Consider the following 18,295-nt stretch of genomic DNA (forward strand, 5'->3'; position numbering starts at 1 on the left):
TGGGTGAGCTGAGCTCTCACAGCGCCAGGCGTCGGTATTAGCGGCGGAAAGAAGCACTACAAGAAGTAGCCGAAAGAAGCCAAACTCACAGAACAAATAAAGTTGTAAAAACATTAAAGTATAAAGTACAAAGTAAAGTAAAGAGGAATGTATTAAGAAATATTGCCGTGGATAAAGTCCCCCCAACACCTCCCCCCGCCTTCGTGTGTGCCATTCCCTTCCCCTCCGCAAAATGCGTCTAATTTTACTTCTATTAAACACATTTTATTACTATTAAACCACTCGTTATTTATTACTTTGTCAATATATGGCGAATTAGAAGAAATAAAACATGTTTTACACGAGTGTGTCATTGCTATGGATAAAGTCCCCCCCAACACCTCGCCCCGCCTCCGTGTGTATGTCGCTATCCCCGGCGAAATGCGTCCAATATTACTTCTATTAAGCACATTTTATTACTATTAAACCACTCGTTATTTATTACTTTGTCAATACATGGCGAATTAGAAGAAATAAAACATGTTTTACACGAGTGCGTTGTTGCCGTGGATAAAGTCACCCCAACACTTCCCCCCGCCTCTGTGTGTGCCGTTCCCTTCCCCTCCGCGAAATGCGTCTAATTTTACTTCTATTAAACACATTTTATTACTATTAAACCACTCGTTATTTATTACTTTGTCAATATATGGCGAATTAGAAGAAATAAAACATGTTTTACACGAGTGCGTCGTTGCTATGGATAAAGTCCCCCCCAACACCTCGTCCCGCCTCTGTGTGTGCCGTTCCCTTCCCCTCCGCGAAATGCGTCTAATTTTACTTCTATTAAACACATTTTATTACTATTAAACCACTCGTTAGTTATTACTTTGTCAATATATGGCGAATTAGAAGAAATAAAACATGTTTTACACGAGTGCGTCGTTGCTATGGATAAAGCCAACACCTCGCCCCGCCTCCGTGTGTATGTCGCTGTCGATATCCCCGGCGAAATGCGTTTAATTTTACTTCTATTAAACACATTTTATTACTATTAAACCACTCGTTATTTATTACTTTGTCAATACATGACGAATTAGAAGAAATAAAACATTTTTTCCAATCCAATATCCTGTTTTTGGTATTTTTTGGGGTTGGAACGAATTAATTTGTTTTCCATTCATTTCAATGGGAAACGTCCGCTCGAGTTACGAGAATCTCGTCATACGATCTCAGTCTCGGAACGGATTACGATCGTATGTCGAGGTACCGCTGTATATCGTATTGTCATGCCTTTAGAAGACACCGACTAAAAGGGCGCTGTCTAAGTTGGATGCTTAATATAAAAAAAAACACGATGTACTGAAGCCGTGAAGTGGTGAAGGATGACAGTACACTGTGTTTCTGAGTTTGAAACGACTTGCCATTGGATAATAGAATAGTCAGGCCAAATGGATCCAACAGACTAAGAAAACATTTTTCATGCACCCGCTGGTCACAGTCACATCATCATTAAGCATGATGAATACATAATCTTGCCAGATTGGACAACATTCATTAAAGTGATTGTAATCTCCTTTAAATGCCTTACCTGGTCACCTGCTACTATGGCACCAAAAAGGTGTAGTAGCCAACATTTTACACTCTCTTTAAGGTGTTCACTTTCTTGAAAACACTCTACAAAAAGAGTAAACACAGAAAGTTTGACACATTAGTGAAAAGTTTGGAAACTAAATGTACCTAGGCTTAATGATTCAATGCGGCAGATAAAACATGGTAGTCTCAGGTCATTTATTCGTTTTTCTGTCAATACAGCTTGTTGACTTTCAAAAAATTGTCTTTGCTCATGAATAGTACATTTAAGGAAAAATAATTTCCACATTAATTTACTTATCGGGAGTAGAAACGTGAATGGCGGTGCAAAGGAGTTGGCTTTTTGACATACGGTAAAAGAAGGGAACAAATTCCACAGTAAGTGGAGCAGCTTTGTACTTCTGTGTGCTTCTCTCGACTGTTCCCAGTGGATTCCTAAAAACATAATTGTAGTTAGGACATGAAAATGAATGCAATTGCACACACATTCCAGTGGTTAAAAACAATTCAACGCTTAGCTGTTTTTCGCTGGGTGATATTACCTGTTAATTTGATGCCTCCAGTTGCAATATGGGTCATAGAGGCTTTCGCAGAATGCTAGTGCATGATGGATGAACTCCTCTGCCTGGCTCTGGTTCACCAACTCCTTCTCCTTGTTATTGCTCTTCAGCTGAATGATCATATACAGATGCAACTCCAAATATGGAATAGAATTGTTATTATTGTAATTAGATACTAGGTACTAGCTAGGTATTAGGTATTAGTCAAGAGATAGAAAACTCTTACATACTTGATAATTATGCTGTACTGCAAAACAAACAATAACAACAAGTATCTGTACATTTTTTGTAATGTTACAAAACTTATTAGTTTAGCAGCCAAATATTTTCCTCATCACGCTAAAGTCCGACCCAAGTATTTATGCATGATGGCCAATAATATTTACGGGAGTCTTGACGGAGCAAATAAAGGGTGGCTTCTGAACTGACATGTTTGTGACTAATAAAAATACAATGTTGATGTAAAATGTTCATTTGAACTATGCATCAATTATTCCATTAAGAATAATCGATCAGCATCTAAGTACCTACCAAATTTACATATTTCTTACATCTGTAATTCATTTCTTTGCAACACAAAGGACATATCAGATAAAGAAATACAGAGTAAGAGACAAGGGAAATTTGTTAGACCTGCTGAATATAAAGTGTCGTCATGGCAATGATGTGATTGATGTAGAAGCAAGTGCCTAGCTCCTCCACATTGGATAGGTTCCTTTTCCAAAAAGAAAAAAAAGCTTCAGTGAATAAAAAAATACTTTAAAAGATATCAGTGACCTTACAAATGACGGGAATCATTTGTTATATTTAGTTGTTTTTACCTGCAGACAATGATGAGGAACTTGACCAGCAGTAATGCCAGGTTTTGCTGCTCAGGCTCCAGACCATCCGAGGCTTTTTGGACACACTGCAGCAGGTGGTGGCGCAAAACCTGAAGGATGTTGTCTGGGAGAAGACTTAATACTGGGGGCAGACCCTCTGGCCTGCATACATAATTATTTGTATTATCCTTCAACATGAACTTATTTGGCCCCACCATTGCCTGACTTAATACATCTGACGAGAGTCACTTTTTACCTTGACGCTGGCTTTTCAAAGTCCACATCCAGGTATCTCTCATAGGAGCCTATGAAACTCTCCAGCCATAGTTTCAAGTAGTCTGGGTCCCTCTTAGAGGCAAAATAGAGGTCACAATTATAAAGGCAGCCAAATGTGATAAATTTCCTTGAAACTTAGCGAGTTACACACTGATTTTCGTTTATAAATTTGCAAAATAAAGTCATACCTCTACTTATGAATGCCTCTAAGTACGAAAGTTTCAGCTTATGAAATTTTTTATATGCATATGAGTGACTCAAGATACGAAAAGATCCAAGTTACAAAATCCCACAAAAAATAAGTATCCGTTATTGTATTTTGAATTTCCCCTTCCCCTTATTAAGCTATTAAAAACTACAAACAATGTGGCACATATTTTCACACAGACACACATAGGGCACAAAGTAAAAGTCTAAAATGTACTACAAAGTGGACGGATTTCGGCGCTGGTTTGAATGGGCTTCTGCCGCCATCTGGCGAAAAAACACGGGTATTACATCTATAACAGCCACGAAGGGAGCTATTTCAGTGGTGCAGGGCACATTTTCATATGCATTATTTATTTTAAGACATTAATAAATCATGTCCTTATAATTTTCTCTCATTTTTGTGTTTCCTCACATCTTTGATACAAAATTGGGACCCTTTGACCAACTTTAAAGGGTTTAGTAGGTAGTTGTGTGAGGGCCATGGAACGAATTAGAGAATTTCCATATAAAGTGTAAGATATGCTGACTCACTATTTGCAATTGCTTGTTAGTATTGCATCAGTTTGGTGTGCGTAATGAAAAATGTCGAGTCCATGTTGAGACATCAGCTCTACAGTCGTTTGGGCATATCAGCCCACACCCTGTTTCTGTTATCTTCTCAGTGCAGCATCATGTTTTCACATATAAATAGATGCACAAACTGTTCGTTCGGAGAGAGTCGCGGCGAATAGGCTGTGCGTTCGCAGCCGTTCAACTTCTCCCCATCCTGTAGTCTGGTAATGTTGAATGTTGAATGCGGTAGTGTTGAATGTTCGAGGTCTAGACCGACGTAGGTAGAACATGAATGTTTGTGGTCTGGACCGACGTAGGTAGAACATGAATGTTTGAGGTCTGGACCGACGTAGGAAGAATGTAAATGTTCGTGGTCTGGACCGACGTAGGTAAAACCTGAATGTTTGTGGTCTGGACCGACGTAGGTAGAACATGAATGTTCGAGGTCTAGACCAACGTAGGTAGAACAAGAATAGAGTCAGGTACTCCGCTAAGAGACAGTCTTGTGGTCTTGGTGGGTTCAGAGATATTGGGTGAATCACGAAGTATTGAGATCAATTTGGTAAATTTAGAATAGAATTATTGTTTAAACTATTAAGTAAGTGATTAATATGGATCGGAAAGCGACAAGAGAGATGGGTTTGTTGCCAGACTGCAGAATGGAAATCGGAGGGTTGCCAGATGTGGGGTATGTGCGGATGCGTAGTGTGGGGGGGTTGCCTGTGTCTGCCGCGATGGGTGGAGAGGCATGGTTTCTGTCCCAATTTAAAGGATGTGGAAGGTTTGATGAACGTAGTAAAGATTTTTGGTAAGTAAATAGAAAAGATTTTGGTAAGTGAATAGAAAAGAGTTTTGTAAGTGAATAGAAAAGAGTTTTGTAAGTGAATAGAAAAGAGTTTTGTAAGCGTGAAGAAAAGATTATTGCAACTAGAAGTGGAACGCCCCCCCGAATATGAAGCCTCCGCCCCGTACGTTGACGACAGAATTGTGATAACATTGAGCTACAGAAAATTATCTTAAGTAAACACGTCTTTTTGGTGGGGGTTAGACAAGTCGGTTACTGGAGCAACTCAGCCAGTGATTCTATCTACCCTTGGGTGCGTTAGCAATATAGGGGTCATTTGCGAATTAGACCTTAAGTATTAAGAATTATTTGGCTGTTAATGATATCAAACATGAAAATAACAATGCAGAAATGGCATTCATCCAAATTATTAAGTAAATTGTACCTGGCTGGTTTAGATAAAATAATTGTTTTAGGATAGGCATGATTGTTGTTGTTGTTGATTGGTTGTTTTACAGATCTATCATAAAGTACACCTCTACTTACGAAATTTTCAAGTTACGAAAAAAGTATTGGAACCAATTAATTTCGTAAGTAGACCTACGACTGTATTAAAAACTGGATTTAGAAATATATTTCAATAATTTTCAATTATTGATTTCTACAGCAAAATTTTAAATATATTTATTGACTGTGGCCTGAAAAAATATATATTTATTTTGTGACACAAATATATTTCTGCCCCAAAAATTCATATTTTCCAGGCCCTGATCATGAGCTCCCGCCAAGGTGGAAGCCTCGGCACCACTTTGGAATGCAGAAGATTGTGCTGCCATCTTGGTGCGCTTCAATTGTTTACACCTATCCCAACTCGAAAGGAAATGAGAACTCTTTTTTGGCATAATTGGTGAAAATGACGGTGCAAACGTATGTTAAGTATGCAAAAAAGGAATGTATAATATATACAGAAGCAGGAGTATGCTTTTTAGGAAAAAGTGAAAAGTGACGGTAAATTTCAAAAGAAAGGCTGACAAATTTTACCTATTTAAGCAATGTTTGGGTGTAATTTTTGGTAAAACATTGTAAACCAAAGTGAAAATATAACGAAAATAAATACAATAGCGGTGCTGTTGCGTAGTTCTTGCAACTAACTTCAAGCGGAAATGACTAAGCGGGAGCACTCCGTTGTGCACTGAAGAAAGTATGGATTTTTGGAATCGTCAGACTGTAATGCTTAAAACCACCACAAGAGAGCAACAAGCTAACATATTTCTGCTCAGGCATACTCATCCATAATACTTGCAAATGCTCAAAGCTTGAGTTTATAAACTTAGAGAAAGTAAAGAAATTCAATCTCTATTGGGATTCGACAGCCGTTTCTGGCCACCATAAAAAAAATTCAAATACTTACGATGCACGGTTTGGATCCGACAGCCGTTTCTGGCCACCATAATGTCAACTCTCTACGATGCAGGGTTTGGACAACAGTAACATGAGAATGTTAACATAAAAAAAACATCCACCCATCCATAAATCATGCTTTATCTATTCCTGCTCCCCGAAACACTTTTTTTCCCTGTTGTGACGGAAAGACTCGTGAGACACGATGGTGCTGGACGCGCTGACCCAAGACGCCGTTCCATGTCATTTACAAAAGTCATTTTGGGAAGAATACCCGCCAGCAAGTTTCCAGGTGCACACATACACACACACACACATCCAGCCGTACATCACGCTTTATATGGATTGGAGAATAGATAAAGCGTGATTTATGGATGGGTGGATGTTTTATAACTCCCGTCAAGACAGGGAAAAAAAGTGTTCCGGGAAGCACCTAGAAACTTGCTGCCGGACCAATGAGCCACGCGGTGCGTTTAGGGCACATCATGTAAAAACAACGATTCATACATAACCTCTGCTTTCAGCTTTAACAAAAAAAAGTTGAATTTACACACTTAGAGAAGGTGAAGAAATTCAATCACTTGTCTCGACATTAGGATCCGACAGCCGTTTATGGTCAGCATAAAAAAAATCAACTCTCTACGTTGCACGGTTTGGACAAAGATAGCGAGATAATCTTAACATACACACTCACACACCCATAAATCATGCTTTATAAGGATTATAGATAACAACTTTTGTCATTTCAAGTAGGAGGGCGAGATTGAAAACGTTAATATTTTTTACTCTGACGGACCGGCACTATGTGGCTCGCGGACCGGTGCTTGGGGACCACTGGTCTATAGGGTTCAGATCAGGTGAACAAGGAGGCAATGTCAGTAGTTTTTCTTCTTTTTGGCCCTTTGGCCATGCAGTGGAGTACGATGGAGGATTGTCCTGCATAAAAAGAATGTTTTTCTTGAAGGAGTCGAACTTCTTCCTGTACCACTGCTTGGAGGTGTCTATCAGTAATGGGAATTGAGCTTTACTCCATCGGTAAACCTAAACACGAAAAGGCCCCACAAACTCATCTTTGATTATACCAGCCATACCAGTGCCCCCACCTCCACCTTGTTGGTGCCTCTCAACTCATTGTTCCTGGAGCTCTCTGTCCTTTACCGATCCAGCCACAGGCCTATCCATCTGTCCAATCAAGACTAACTCTCATTACATCAGTCCATGAAACCTTAGAAAAATCAGTCTTGAGATATTTCTTGGCCGAGTCTTGACATTTCAGCTTGTGTTCAGTGGTGGTCGTTTTAAAACCTTTCCTACCTTGGCCATAGCATTTGGGCACTCGTGTTGTTGCAGCTATAAAATGTGGGGAAACTGGTGGCACGCTTCAGAAGCTTGGCAATTTCAAAAGAGCTGCATACCTCTGCAAGATATCTCACAATTGTTTACTTCTCTGAGCCTCTCAAGTCCTTCTTCTGACCCATTTTGCCAAAGGAAAGGAATTTGCCGAGCCACCTTGTGGTCTAGAGCAGCAGACCCGAAACTTTTTCTCACCTTGGGCCAGTAAAGCTCTTTATATTTTCTCGCGGACCAGCTAATGGGGACGGCGACAACTTAAGACAAAATTGTGTGGAGTTGGAGTCGGTGCACGAATGAAGCCCACGACGGCAAAAAAAAAAATACCAAGCATAATAGAAATTATTTATTATTATTATAACAATCTTTCTCATTTCAAGTACGAAGGCGAGATTGAAAACATTAATATTTTTTTACTATGACCGGCACGAGGTAGCTCGCGGACCAGTACCGGTCCATGGACCGGTGGTGGTAGGGTCGCTTGGTTTTATGCTTTTTCCCCCCTGGTGTCCTGTCTGAGTGATTGCCCATTGTATTCAGCTGTCGTTTCTCCGCCCCTGTTGTATTCCCTGCCTGCTCCCTCGTGTGTTTCCCAGGTGTTCCTAATTGTCTCGTAAACCCATGTCTGTCTATTTAAACCCCACTGATTGTTATGTCATTTGTCGGATCGTCTGCTTTTGTTAGTCCTCGCCACGTTTCCTCGTTACCTTGATGCACGGGGGGGCTGGACGCTTGAGCCCCCGAGTTAGCTCCTCGCAACATGTGCCTCGTTTCTCGCTTTCCCATATCTCCCCTTGTCAGGTTTGGTTTTGTGATTTGATTTTGAAGTCTTTGTTATTTTCTAAGGTCCTGCCTAAATTATTAAAGTTTTGGTATGAGCACTACTTCTCTCGTCCTCGCCTGCTTCCCTGAGATTGTGTCCTAATTCCTCATTACCTCGCCAAGGTCTCCCCAAAGACATAACAGAACGATCCGACCAGCATGGACCCAGCGGGAAGCTACCGACGCTCTCGCCGCTCATACCCCCCGATTATTGACACCATCCCGTACTCCTGGCTACTCGCTCGACTAGGAGAGAATACTCGACTTCCATCGCCATCTTGGTGCGCTTCAATTGTTTACGCCTATCCCAACTCGATAGGAAATGAGAACTCCTCTTTTTTGGCATAATTGGTGAAAATGAAGGTGCAAACATATGTTAAGTATGCAAAAAAGGAATGTATAACTTATACAGAAGCAGGAGTATGCTTTTAGGAAAAAGTGAAAAGTGACGGGAAATTTCAAAAGAAAGGCTGACAAATTTTACCTATTTAAGCAATGTTTGGGTGTAATTTTTGGTAAAACATTGTAAACCAAAGTGAAAATATAACGAAAATAAATACAATAGCGGTGCTGTTGCGTAGTTCATGCAACTAACTTCAAGCGGAAATGACTAAGCGGGAGCCCTCCGTTGTGTACTGAAGAAAGTATGGATTTTTGGAATCGTCAGACTGTAATGCTTAAAACCACCGCAAGAGAGCAACAAGCTAACATATTTCTGCTCAGGCATACTCATCCATAATACTTGCAAATGCTCAAAGCTTGAGTTTATAAACTTAGAGAAGGTAAAGAAATTCTATCTCTATTAGGATTCGACAGTCGTTTCTGGCCACCATAAAAAAAATCAAATCTTTACGATGCACGGTTTGGATCCGACAGCCGTTTCTGGCCACCATAATGTCAACTCTCTACGATGCAGGGTTTGGACAACAGTAACGTGAGCATGTTAACATAAAACATCCACCAGTCCATAAATCATGCTTTATCTATTCCTGCTCCCCGAAACACTTTTTTTCCTGTTGTCGCCCTAGCTATCTGTGTTCGGACTCCGGCTATTCACTTTCTCAATGGAGAGAGAATTCTCAGCCTCCATCGCCCCCTGTGATCGCCCAAGCTATCTGTATTTCGACTCAGATTTTTCTGACTGTGAGGACGGTCATGAGCTAATTGATTTGTGGGCTGCAGATTCGGAGTGGGACTGTGATTCCCTCAGCCGATTCGGACTGTGATTCCCTCAGCCGATTCGGACTCCAACTGTGATTCCCTCAGCCGATTCGGACTCGGACTGTGATTCCCTCAGCCGATTCGGACTCGGACTGTGATTCCCTCAGCCGATTCGTACTCGGACTGTGATTCCCTCAGGCGATTCGGACTCGGACTGTGATTCCCTCAGCCGATTCGGACTTCGATACACCCCCCCCCCCGGGAAGACCTTGACCCCGCCTTTTTCTCCGATGACTCCGACCTGGATTCCCAGCTGGCCATCTGCAATGGACCACCACGTGCCGGCCGGCGGGGAGGCTCAGGTAGGAGTTTCGAACACCGCCCGTCTTGTCTTTGTGGAGAGGCGCAGCAGCGATATTTTCCCCGTGTCGGCTGGCCATCTAGAATGGCGGACGGCATGCTACGCTGTCCTCCCAGAGAAGGCGGCAAGCGCCGGGACGCAGGGAGAAGAGGAAGGAGGGGCTGGATGCTCAAGCCCTCGAGTTAGCTCCTCGCTCGCCTTCGCCCGTCCGAGCTCCTTGCTCGCCAAGCCCCAAGCCCGCCCGAGCCCCCTATTCGCTTACGCCCGCCTGAGCCCCCCGCTCGCCTATGCCTGTCCAAGCCCCCCGCTCGCCTTCGCCCGTCCGAGCCCCCCGCTCGCCTTCGGCCGTGCGAGCTCCCCACATGCCTTCATCCGTGACGGTTAGCTCATCAGTAATCCCTGTGCCGAAGCCACGCACGATTATCTGTGCCGAAGCCACGCACAAGATTATCTGTGACCGAAGCCACGCACAAGGTTATCTGTGCCGGCTGGGCCGCCGGTCAAACCCGTGCCGAAGCCACGCACAAGTTTATCTGTGTCAGCAGGCCCGCCGGTCATACCCGTGCCGAAGCCGCGAACCAGCGTCCCCGTGCCGGCCGGCCCGACAGTCATCCCTGCGCCGAAGCTACGAACCAGCATCCCCATGCCGGCTGGCCCGCCAGTCATCCCCGTACCGGCTGGCCCGCCAGTTATCCCCGTACCGGCTGGCCCGCCAGTCATCCCCGTACCGGCTGGCCCGCCAGCCATCCCCGTACCGGCTGGCCCGCCAGCCATCCCCGTACCGGCTGGCCCGCCAGTCATCCCTGTGCTGAAAGCCACAAACCACAGTCCCTGTGCTGAATCCATGAAGCAGGGTCCCTGTGCCGGCTGGCCCGCCGGTCATGCCCGTGCCGGCTGGTCCCCCGGTCATGCCCGTGCCGGCTGGCCCGCCGGTCATGCCCGTGCTGGCTGACCCGCCGGTCATGCCCGTGCCGGCTGGCCCGCCGGTCATCCCCGTGCCGGCTGGCCCGCCGGTCATCCTCGTGCCGGCTGGCCCGCCGGTCATCCCCGTGCCGAAGCCACGAACCAGGATCCCCGTGGCGAAGCCACGAACCAGGATCCCCGTGCCGAATCCACGAACCAGCATCCCCATGCCGGCTGGCCCGCCAGTCATCCCCGTACCGGCTGGCCCGCCAGTTATCCCCGTACCGGCTGGCCCGCCAGTCATCCCCGTACCGGCTGGCCCGCCAGTCATCCCCGTACCGGCTGGCCCGCCAGCCATCCCCGTACCGGCTGGCCCGCCAGCCATCCCCGTACCGGCTGGCCCGCCAGCCATCCCCGTACCGGCTGGCCCGCCAGTCATCCCTGTGCTGAAAGCCACAAACCAGAGTCCCTGTGCTGAAGCCATGAAGCAGGGTCCCTGTGCCGGCTGGTCCCCCGGTCATGCCCGTGCCGGCTGACCCGCCGGTCATGCCCGTGCCGGCTGGCCCGCCGGTCATCCCCGTGCCGGCTGGCCCGCCGGTCATCCTTGTGCCGGCTGGCCCGCCGGTCATCCCCGTGCCGAAGCCACGAACCAGGATCCCCGTGGCGAAGCCACGAACCAGGATCCCCGTGCCGAATCCACGAACCAGCATCCCCATGCCGGCTGGCCCGCCAGTCATCCCCGTACCGGCTGGCCCGCCAGTTATCCCCGTACCGGCTGGCCCGCCAGTCATCCCCGTACCGGCTGGCCCGCCAGTCATCCCCGTACCGGCTGGCCCGCCAGCCATCCCCGTACCGGCTGGCCCGCCAGCCATCCCCGTACCGGCTGGCCCGCCAGTCATCCCTGTGCTGAAAGCCACAAACCAGAGTCCCTGTGCTGAAGCCATGAAGCAGGGTCCCTGTGCCGGCTGGTCCCCCGGTCATGCCCGTGCCGGCTGACCCGCCGGTCATGCCCGTGCCGGCTGGCCCGCCGGTCATCCCCGTGCCGGCTGGCCCGCCGGTCATCCTCGTGCCGGCTGGCCCGCTGGTCATCCCCGTGCCGAAGCCACGAACCAGGATCCCCGTGGCGAAGCCACGAACCAGGATCCCCGTGCCGAAGCCACGAACCAGGATCCCCGTGCCGGCTGGCCCGCCGGTCATCCCCGTGACGAAGACACGAACCAGGGTCCTCGTGCGGGCTGGCCTGCTGGTCATCCCCGTGACGAAGCCACGAACCAGGGTCCTCGTGCCAGCTGGCCCGCCGGTCATCCCAAGCCCAAAGCCACCAACCAACCTTCCCGTGCCCACTTTCCCGCCAAGTTCCTGCCCGCCAAAGGCTGCGGCAACTCTCCGGGCCCCCTGGACGAGGGGGTCGGCGACGGCGTCTCCCCGGGCCCCCTGGACGAGGGGGTCGACGACGACGACTCTCCGGGCCCCCTGGACGAGGGGATCGGCGGCAGCGACTCTCCGGGCCCCCTGGACGAACGACGAGGGGGTCGGCGGCGGCGACTCTACGGGCCCCCTGGACGTGGGGGTCGGCGGCGGTGACTCCCCAGGCCTCCTGGACGAGGGGATCGGCGACGGAGACTCTCCGGGCCCCCTGGACGAGAGGGTCGGCGGCCCCCGAACAGCCAGGGTAAAGTGGCTGACGATCTTTCTGAAATTCTGATCTGTGCTCAGGGCAGGGCGCTCGGCCATCACTTAAAGGACTGGCGCGGACGCCCGCCGGACCGGCCACTCCCACGTCTCTTCACGGAACGGTCGGGACGGCCGCCTGACTAAGTTTCGAGGTGGTGGTATGATTGGGAGTGCAGATGGTCGTTTGTCTCTCTGTGTGCCCTACGACTGACAAGCATTCTAGGGTGTAGTCTGCCTTTCTCCCGAAGATAGCTGAGTTAGGCTCCAGCAATCCCCACAACCCTTCCGAGTGTCGGCGGTATGGAAGATGAATGAATGGATAGATGAAAGAAAGGAATTTTCCTAATAATTATGGAGTATTTACTCGCATATAAGCCGCTTTTATTGGACAAAAAATGATGACTGAATCGAGGGTATGGCTCATATGCGCATAAAAACACGAAATGCACGAAACTGCAAGTTGACAACGCCAGGACACGATGACGTCATGACGCAAACGCCTTCTTAGTAAACTCCCGAAACACTCCAGAGATGGGTTTGTGGACCACCTACTGCCTAAAGATCGGCTAAACACAAACAGTTTGAACCCATACAACCTAAGAGACCTCGCTAATTGGCTTAAATTCAAAGCTGAAGCTCAAAGGTTGTCCGCCAAGATGGCACAACGTCATCGAACTGAAGGAGCTCCACAGTCCAAAACAGATATAACAGCTGCTCCTTTCAAACCTCGCAATCGGTCCATTTCAGTCTACCAAGGCTCTGATAAGCCAAAACCCAATGACAACCAGCCTGCAGAGGAAAACCAGTCAGAAGCTAAGCAGCAGAAGTTTAAGAGAATGTGTCTCTTCTGTAAGAGCACCAATCACTACATCTCACAGTGTCCAAACATCGCTCAGCGCACGCTTGAGGAGATTGAAAGGTGGGTCACGGCTGGTAGACGGTGTCAAAATTGTGGTCGGACTAACCACAAGCCAGAAACTTGCACTTTGAAGAAAGCACACAGTAAATGCCAAGAGATTCACCCCAAGGTACTACATGTCATCGCCAAACCAGGTCCGAGCGTCTACCTAGTCACTCCAAAGGGTCATGCTGTGTCTGCAAATCCCAGGCAACAAGGGGCAGTGTACCTCAAGGTGGCTCCAATCATCATCGGCCACGGGAGTAAGTCAAACTTATGCAATCTTGGATGATGGAGCTGAACGCACTATTATACTGCCAGCTGCTGTGAGGCACTTGGGACTCAGAGGCAGGGCTGAATCACTTGCCCTTCGGACCGACCATACGCCAAGAAGTTACATGTCTCACCGGCTCTTCAGCCAACTTCCATGTAGCTTCTCTGTCACAGCCCAGGAAACAATATTAAATTGAAGATGCATTCTCATCAAACCAGTTAGCTTTGTCAGAGCAGACCTATCCTGTGGCAGCGCTACATGAACGATATCACCATCTGAGGGGCATCCCATTTCAGGGATTCAATAAAGCACAGCCACTACCACTGATTGGGGCAGATTGCACCCACCTAATCACCGCAAAGGAGCCCGTCAGGTTTGGCCCCAAAGGTGACCCTGCAGCCGTTCACACAGCCCTCGGCTGGGTCCTCCAAGGAGCAGATGGTTCAATGTCACAGGCCTCGTCATGCTACTTCACCACTCTCAATCCAGTGTCAGATGCTCTCTACCAACATGTAGAACGTTTATGGCAGCTGGATGTGCTACCATTTCGGAGTGAGCGACTGGCAATACGGTCCCGTTTGGATCAGGAGGTCATTAACATTCTAGAAACTCACACTGTGAGAGTGAAAGTTGGTGACATCTTTCGGTGTGCCACGCCCCTGCTCTGCGTTAAGAATGCCCCACCATTGAAGGTCACTGCTGATACAGTCTTTCCCACGGGACTGCAAGGTGAAAAAGACAAAACGCCATAACGCAAGACAATGCGGCCGATATGGTCATTTATTTCAAAATAGAGAAAATATGAACAGAAAAAGTGCAAATAAAATTTATTTTGATGTCTATGAATGAAATGTAAGAAAAAAATAAACCGTATCTTCCAAAACACCTGAAAAAACTCACTTAAGCCTGTCACTGCTCTCTCAGGGCGTTGCCATCTTATCGTAGTTAAACGTGCTCTGACTGGCCAGACGCGAGTAGCCTTGATAGATGTGTTCGTAGCGTTTACCATGTCAGCACATCCGAATACAGTGGTACCTCGAGATACGAGCTTAATGCATTCGGGGACTGAGCTCGTATGTCGATTTTCTCGTAACTCAAACGAGCGTTTCCCATAGAAATGAACTAAAAACAAATTAATTCGTTCCAACCCTCTGAAAAAACACCAAAAACAGGATATTGGATTGGAAAAACATTTTTGCTTATTCTAATTTGCCATCTATTAACAAAGTAACAAATAACTGGTGGTTTAACAGAACTAAAATGTGTTTAATATTATTAAAATTAGACAGATTTCGCGGAGGGGAGAGAGACAGACAGACAGAGAGAAAGGGAGAGGGGGGGGGACTTTTTGCACGGCACCGCGCTCGTAACATAACATAAACACATTTAAATGAACTTGGATCACGATGCAGACACACTCAAAAATAAGTTTAATCAACGTTACACTAAACTTTTTTTTAAAATGTATACCTTTCTTCTCCCGAAAGGCTCTACAGTAGTACCTCGTGATACAACAGCTCGTCATACGACATGCTCGTGGCACGACGAAAATTTTGATCGAATAATTCGCTCGCAATACAATTAAAATTTCGAGATGCGACCAAGCTAGGTGGCCATGACATGAGAGGCTGTTTATCATTGTAGTGCACTGTCTTTTTGCCGCATTTCTTTCGTGTATAACAATATCTACGAGCACCGAACTAATTATTCAGACGAGTTTCGACCAGGAAACGCACAACGCGCATGCGCGGGAAAAAAGAGGGTTTTCTGGGTAATGGATTGGATTGGATTGGATAACTTTATTCATCCCGTATTCGGGAAATTTTGTTGTCACAGTAGCAAGAGGGTGAGGATGCAGGAATAGGAAAGGCATTTTAGACATAAATAGATAGGTAAAAGTAAGTTAATAAATAAATACATGAATAAATATATAAATAAATAAGCGTGTTGCTTAGCACATATATACATACATACACATAAATATACATGCATGCATACGGTAGGTCTCAACACTCAGCCATTTTTTTGTTAAAGAGCCTGACAGCTGATGGGAGGAAAGATCTGCGGAAGCGCTCCTTCCTGCAATGAGGGTGCCGCAGTCTATTGCTAAAGGAGCTTCGGAGGGACTCCACAGACTCATGCAGGGGGTGGGAAGTATACTCGTGCACACAACGCCGATAGGCAATGGCACTCTTTCTCAGAATAAAACTTCATTACCCACAATCAATACGTGGGTAAGCTCAGCTGTTGCATTTCCTGTTATTATTATTATCTAATACGAGGAGTATTATACTACTTCTCGTTCGCTGCTCATAAGAACATCAGCGGCACTGGCTCGCAATTCCCTCTTTGTAATATTTCTGGTCGCAACTCTCTCTCATAGGCGCCGTTCAAAGCGGTTGCGACCAGAGATATTACAAAGGGGGAGTTGCGAGCCACTGATGAGCAGCGGAGCGATCGCTAATATTACAAGACTACTTCTCGTTGGCAAGTGGTCGTGCGTTATCCTTACATTAAACGTATGTTAGAGTGTGTCTGTATATATTAATCTAAGTTAATTTAAATTTGTTTGTTCCGTTTACGAATGCGTTGTCGTGGAAAAAAAACGAAACCTCCCGCCCCCTCTGTGCGTCTCTGTCTCTCGTCGGCGAAATCCGCCCAATTTTAGTTAGATTAAACACATTTTATTACTATTAAACCACTAGTTATGTGTTACTTTGTTAATAGATGGCGAATTAGAAGAAATAAAACATTTTTTCCAATCCAATATCCTGTTTTTGGTGTTTTTTCAGACGGTTGGAACGAATTAATTTGTTTTCAATTCATTTCAATGGGAAACGTTCGCTCGAGTTACGAAAACCTCGACTTCTTTTTTCAAATTGAATAATTTGATATTTCGCATTTACAAAGAAATGCATAGGAACTTCCTTATGATATTGACCCAAATAATGTGCAATCCAGCAGAGATCCTTTGAATTCATACATTATCTCAAAAATACCACGTGCGATCATTTTTCTTAAGATTTTCCCTTCAAAGTAACACATTACAGTCTTTTCATATGCTTATAACTGTAGCATTTGATAAATACACTTCAGGATAATTGTGCTTGTTTACTTGTATTTTTGTATATGCGTGAAAACATAGTATGGGAGTAATAATAGCGTTGATCCTATTTTGCGTTTTTTTGATTATCGGGGCCAAGTCTGGTCTACATTATGCACGACATTCAAGGGATTATAGTATTCCTTTTTGCCTGTTTTTTCCACTCATGCATTTATAACTGAAAAGGGAAGTGTTGACCCGTTTCAACGATGTTGTAGGAAAATATCGCTCATGCAAATTATTCAGATCATTGTAAGAACAGAACAATTGGATTGCATCTCACCTTAGTACAGTAAAGCATCCATACTTCGTACAGTCTCTCGGTAGATGCCATGGCACCGGGTGAGTGATCCTTGGGATGCAGGTTCCACAGAGGTCACTTTCATAGACGCTTCATAAAGCAGGCAGTACTTCAACCTCCGTTGTTGTGTAGCAACATGATGATCGTGCCATGCTGACGTTGCATCCCACGAAAACAGGAAAATCCACGGATTTAATGTTAAAACAAGGAACTAAAGAATTCCATACTTCTGATGCACTTTGAGCTGTCTGTCCTGCTATAACTCCAGCAGAGTCAAATCTGTACTCGGTCAACAAGCGCACATGAACAGTCGTCTCCTCGTTGTGTATAACAGAACAAGGAAGCTACACCCGACCTGGCAAGGCCTCCAAACGCTGTGTAACACCTTTCGTCACCGTGAAAAAAGTAATGCACTCGGCGACGACATTTCCCGATTAAACTAACCTCAAGCTAACTGTCAAAATACCTGTTACCTGACTTGATTTCTCCTTTCTCCTCCCACTCATGTGACAGAAACGGGTCGTCTCACCGAACCAGTCCAGCTACAATGATCTTGTTGCTTTTGTTTTTTAAAGAATGAAAGAACCTGCTTTTGTTTTTAAAGAATGAAAGAACCTGTTTGGGTGTTGCAGAAGAAAATGGAAAGACACTTGGGACAATGCGTCGTAACCTACTGCTCAATGGGATTGTTTTATGTATATTTCAAAACAATAGCGTAGCCTTCTATAGAACGCCTAAAAAACTATGATCTAAAAAAAGATTATTTTTAGTATTATTATTATTTGACATTTAAGGACATTTTACAAAATTTACTTGTATTTGCACTACAACCCTCTATTAGCGTTTAACGTGACCTCTTACTTTGTTACCAAACCGGTAATACTGCTTCTAATACACAGTCACTGCTCCGGAAACACTGGGAACGTCGTATAGTTTATAGTGCTGTCTGTCGTATTAAAAATTGTAATTGTGCAAAACTACACTATCGTGTTGTTATAATGCATTTATGACAAATCATTACTGTATGGTGCTCAATATCAATGTTCCCTCTAAACTGCGCGCGTGCGCAATTGCGCACTACTCTCGTCTTCTCTGCGCAGCAGCAATCATATGGCGCGCAGTAAACAAAATCCAAATTGTTTTTATTTTTATTTGTATTTCTTTTTTTTTTACCCCTTTCCCCATGATGGCGCCGTTTAAGCGGCAGCCAGTGGCAGTAGCTCTGTCCACTCTTATGTTTTTTTGTGTTTTACAGCATGTTTTACATGAAAAAAT

At 45.7% G+C, this 18,295-nt stretch overlaps 1 protein-coding gene across 8 annotated transcripts in view; it reads right to left on the minus strand.

The window, feature by feature from the left end:
* The window catches only part of nbeal1 (neurobeachin-like 1), a 160,902-nt gene extending 142,929 nt beyond the window's left edge, over positions 1–17,973 (minus strand). For 2 of the 8 annotated variants that reach the window (XM_077617958.1, XM_077615899.1), the window contains exons 1-7: positions 17,003–17,960; positions 3,207–3,298; positions 2,951–3,112; positions 2,763–2,844; positions 2,112–2,239; positions 1,922–2,004; positions 1,568–1,653 (exon numbers count right to left, since the gene is read on the minus strand). In XM_077617958.1, coding sequence (XP_077474084.1) covers positions 1,568–1,653; positions 1,922–2,004; positions 2,112–2,239; positions 2,763–2,844; positions 2,951–3,112; positions 3,207–3,298; positions 17,003–17,053 — 684 coding nt within the window. In that variant the 5' untranslated portion in view covers positions 17,054–17,960. Of the gene's footprint in view, positions 1–1,567; positions 1,654–1,921; positions 2,005–2,111; positions 2,240–2,762; positions 2,845–2,950; positions 3,113–3,206; positions 3,299–17,002 lie in introns of all 8 variants that reach the window. The other 6 variants (XM_077614301.1, XM_077615105.1, XR_013304942.1 and 3 more) reach the window with 6 other exon arrangements.
* Positions 17,974–18,295: the final 322 nt, after the last annotated feature.

This window comes from Stigmatopora argus, chromosome 1 (genome assembly GCF_051989625.1).
Source record: "Stigmatopora argus isolate UIUO_Sarg chromosome 1, RoL_Sarg_1.0, whole genome shotgun sequence".
NCBI lineage: Eukaryota > Metazoa > Chordata > Actinopteri > Syngnathiformes > Syngnathidae > Stigmatopora > Stigmatopora argus.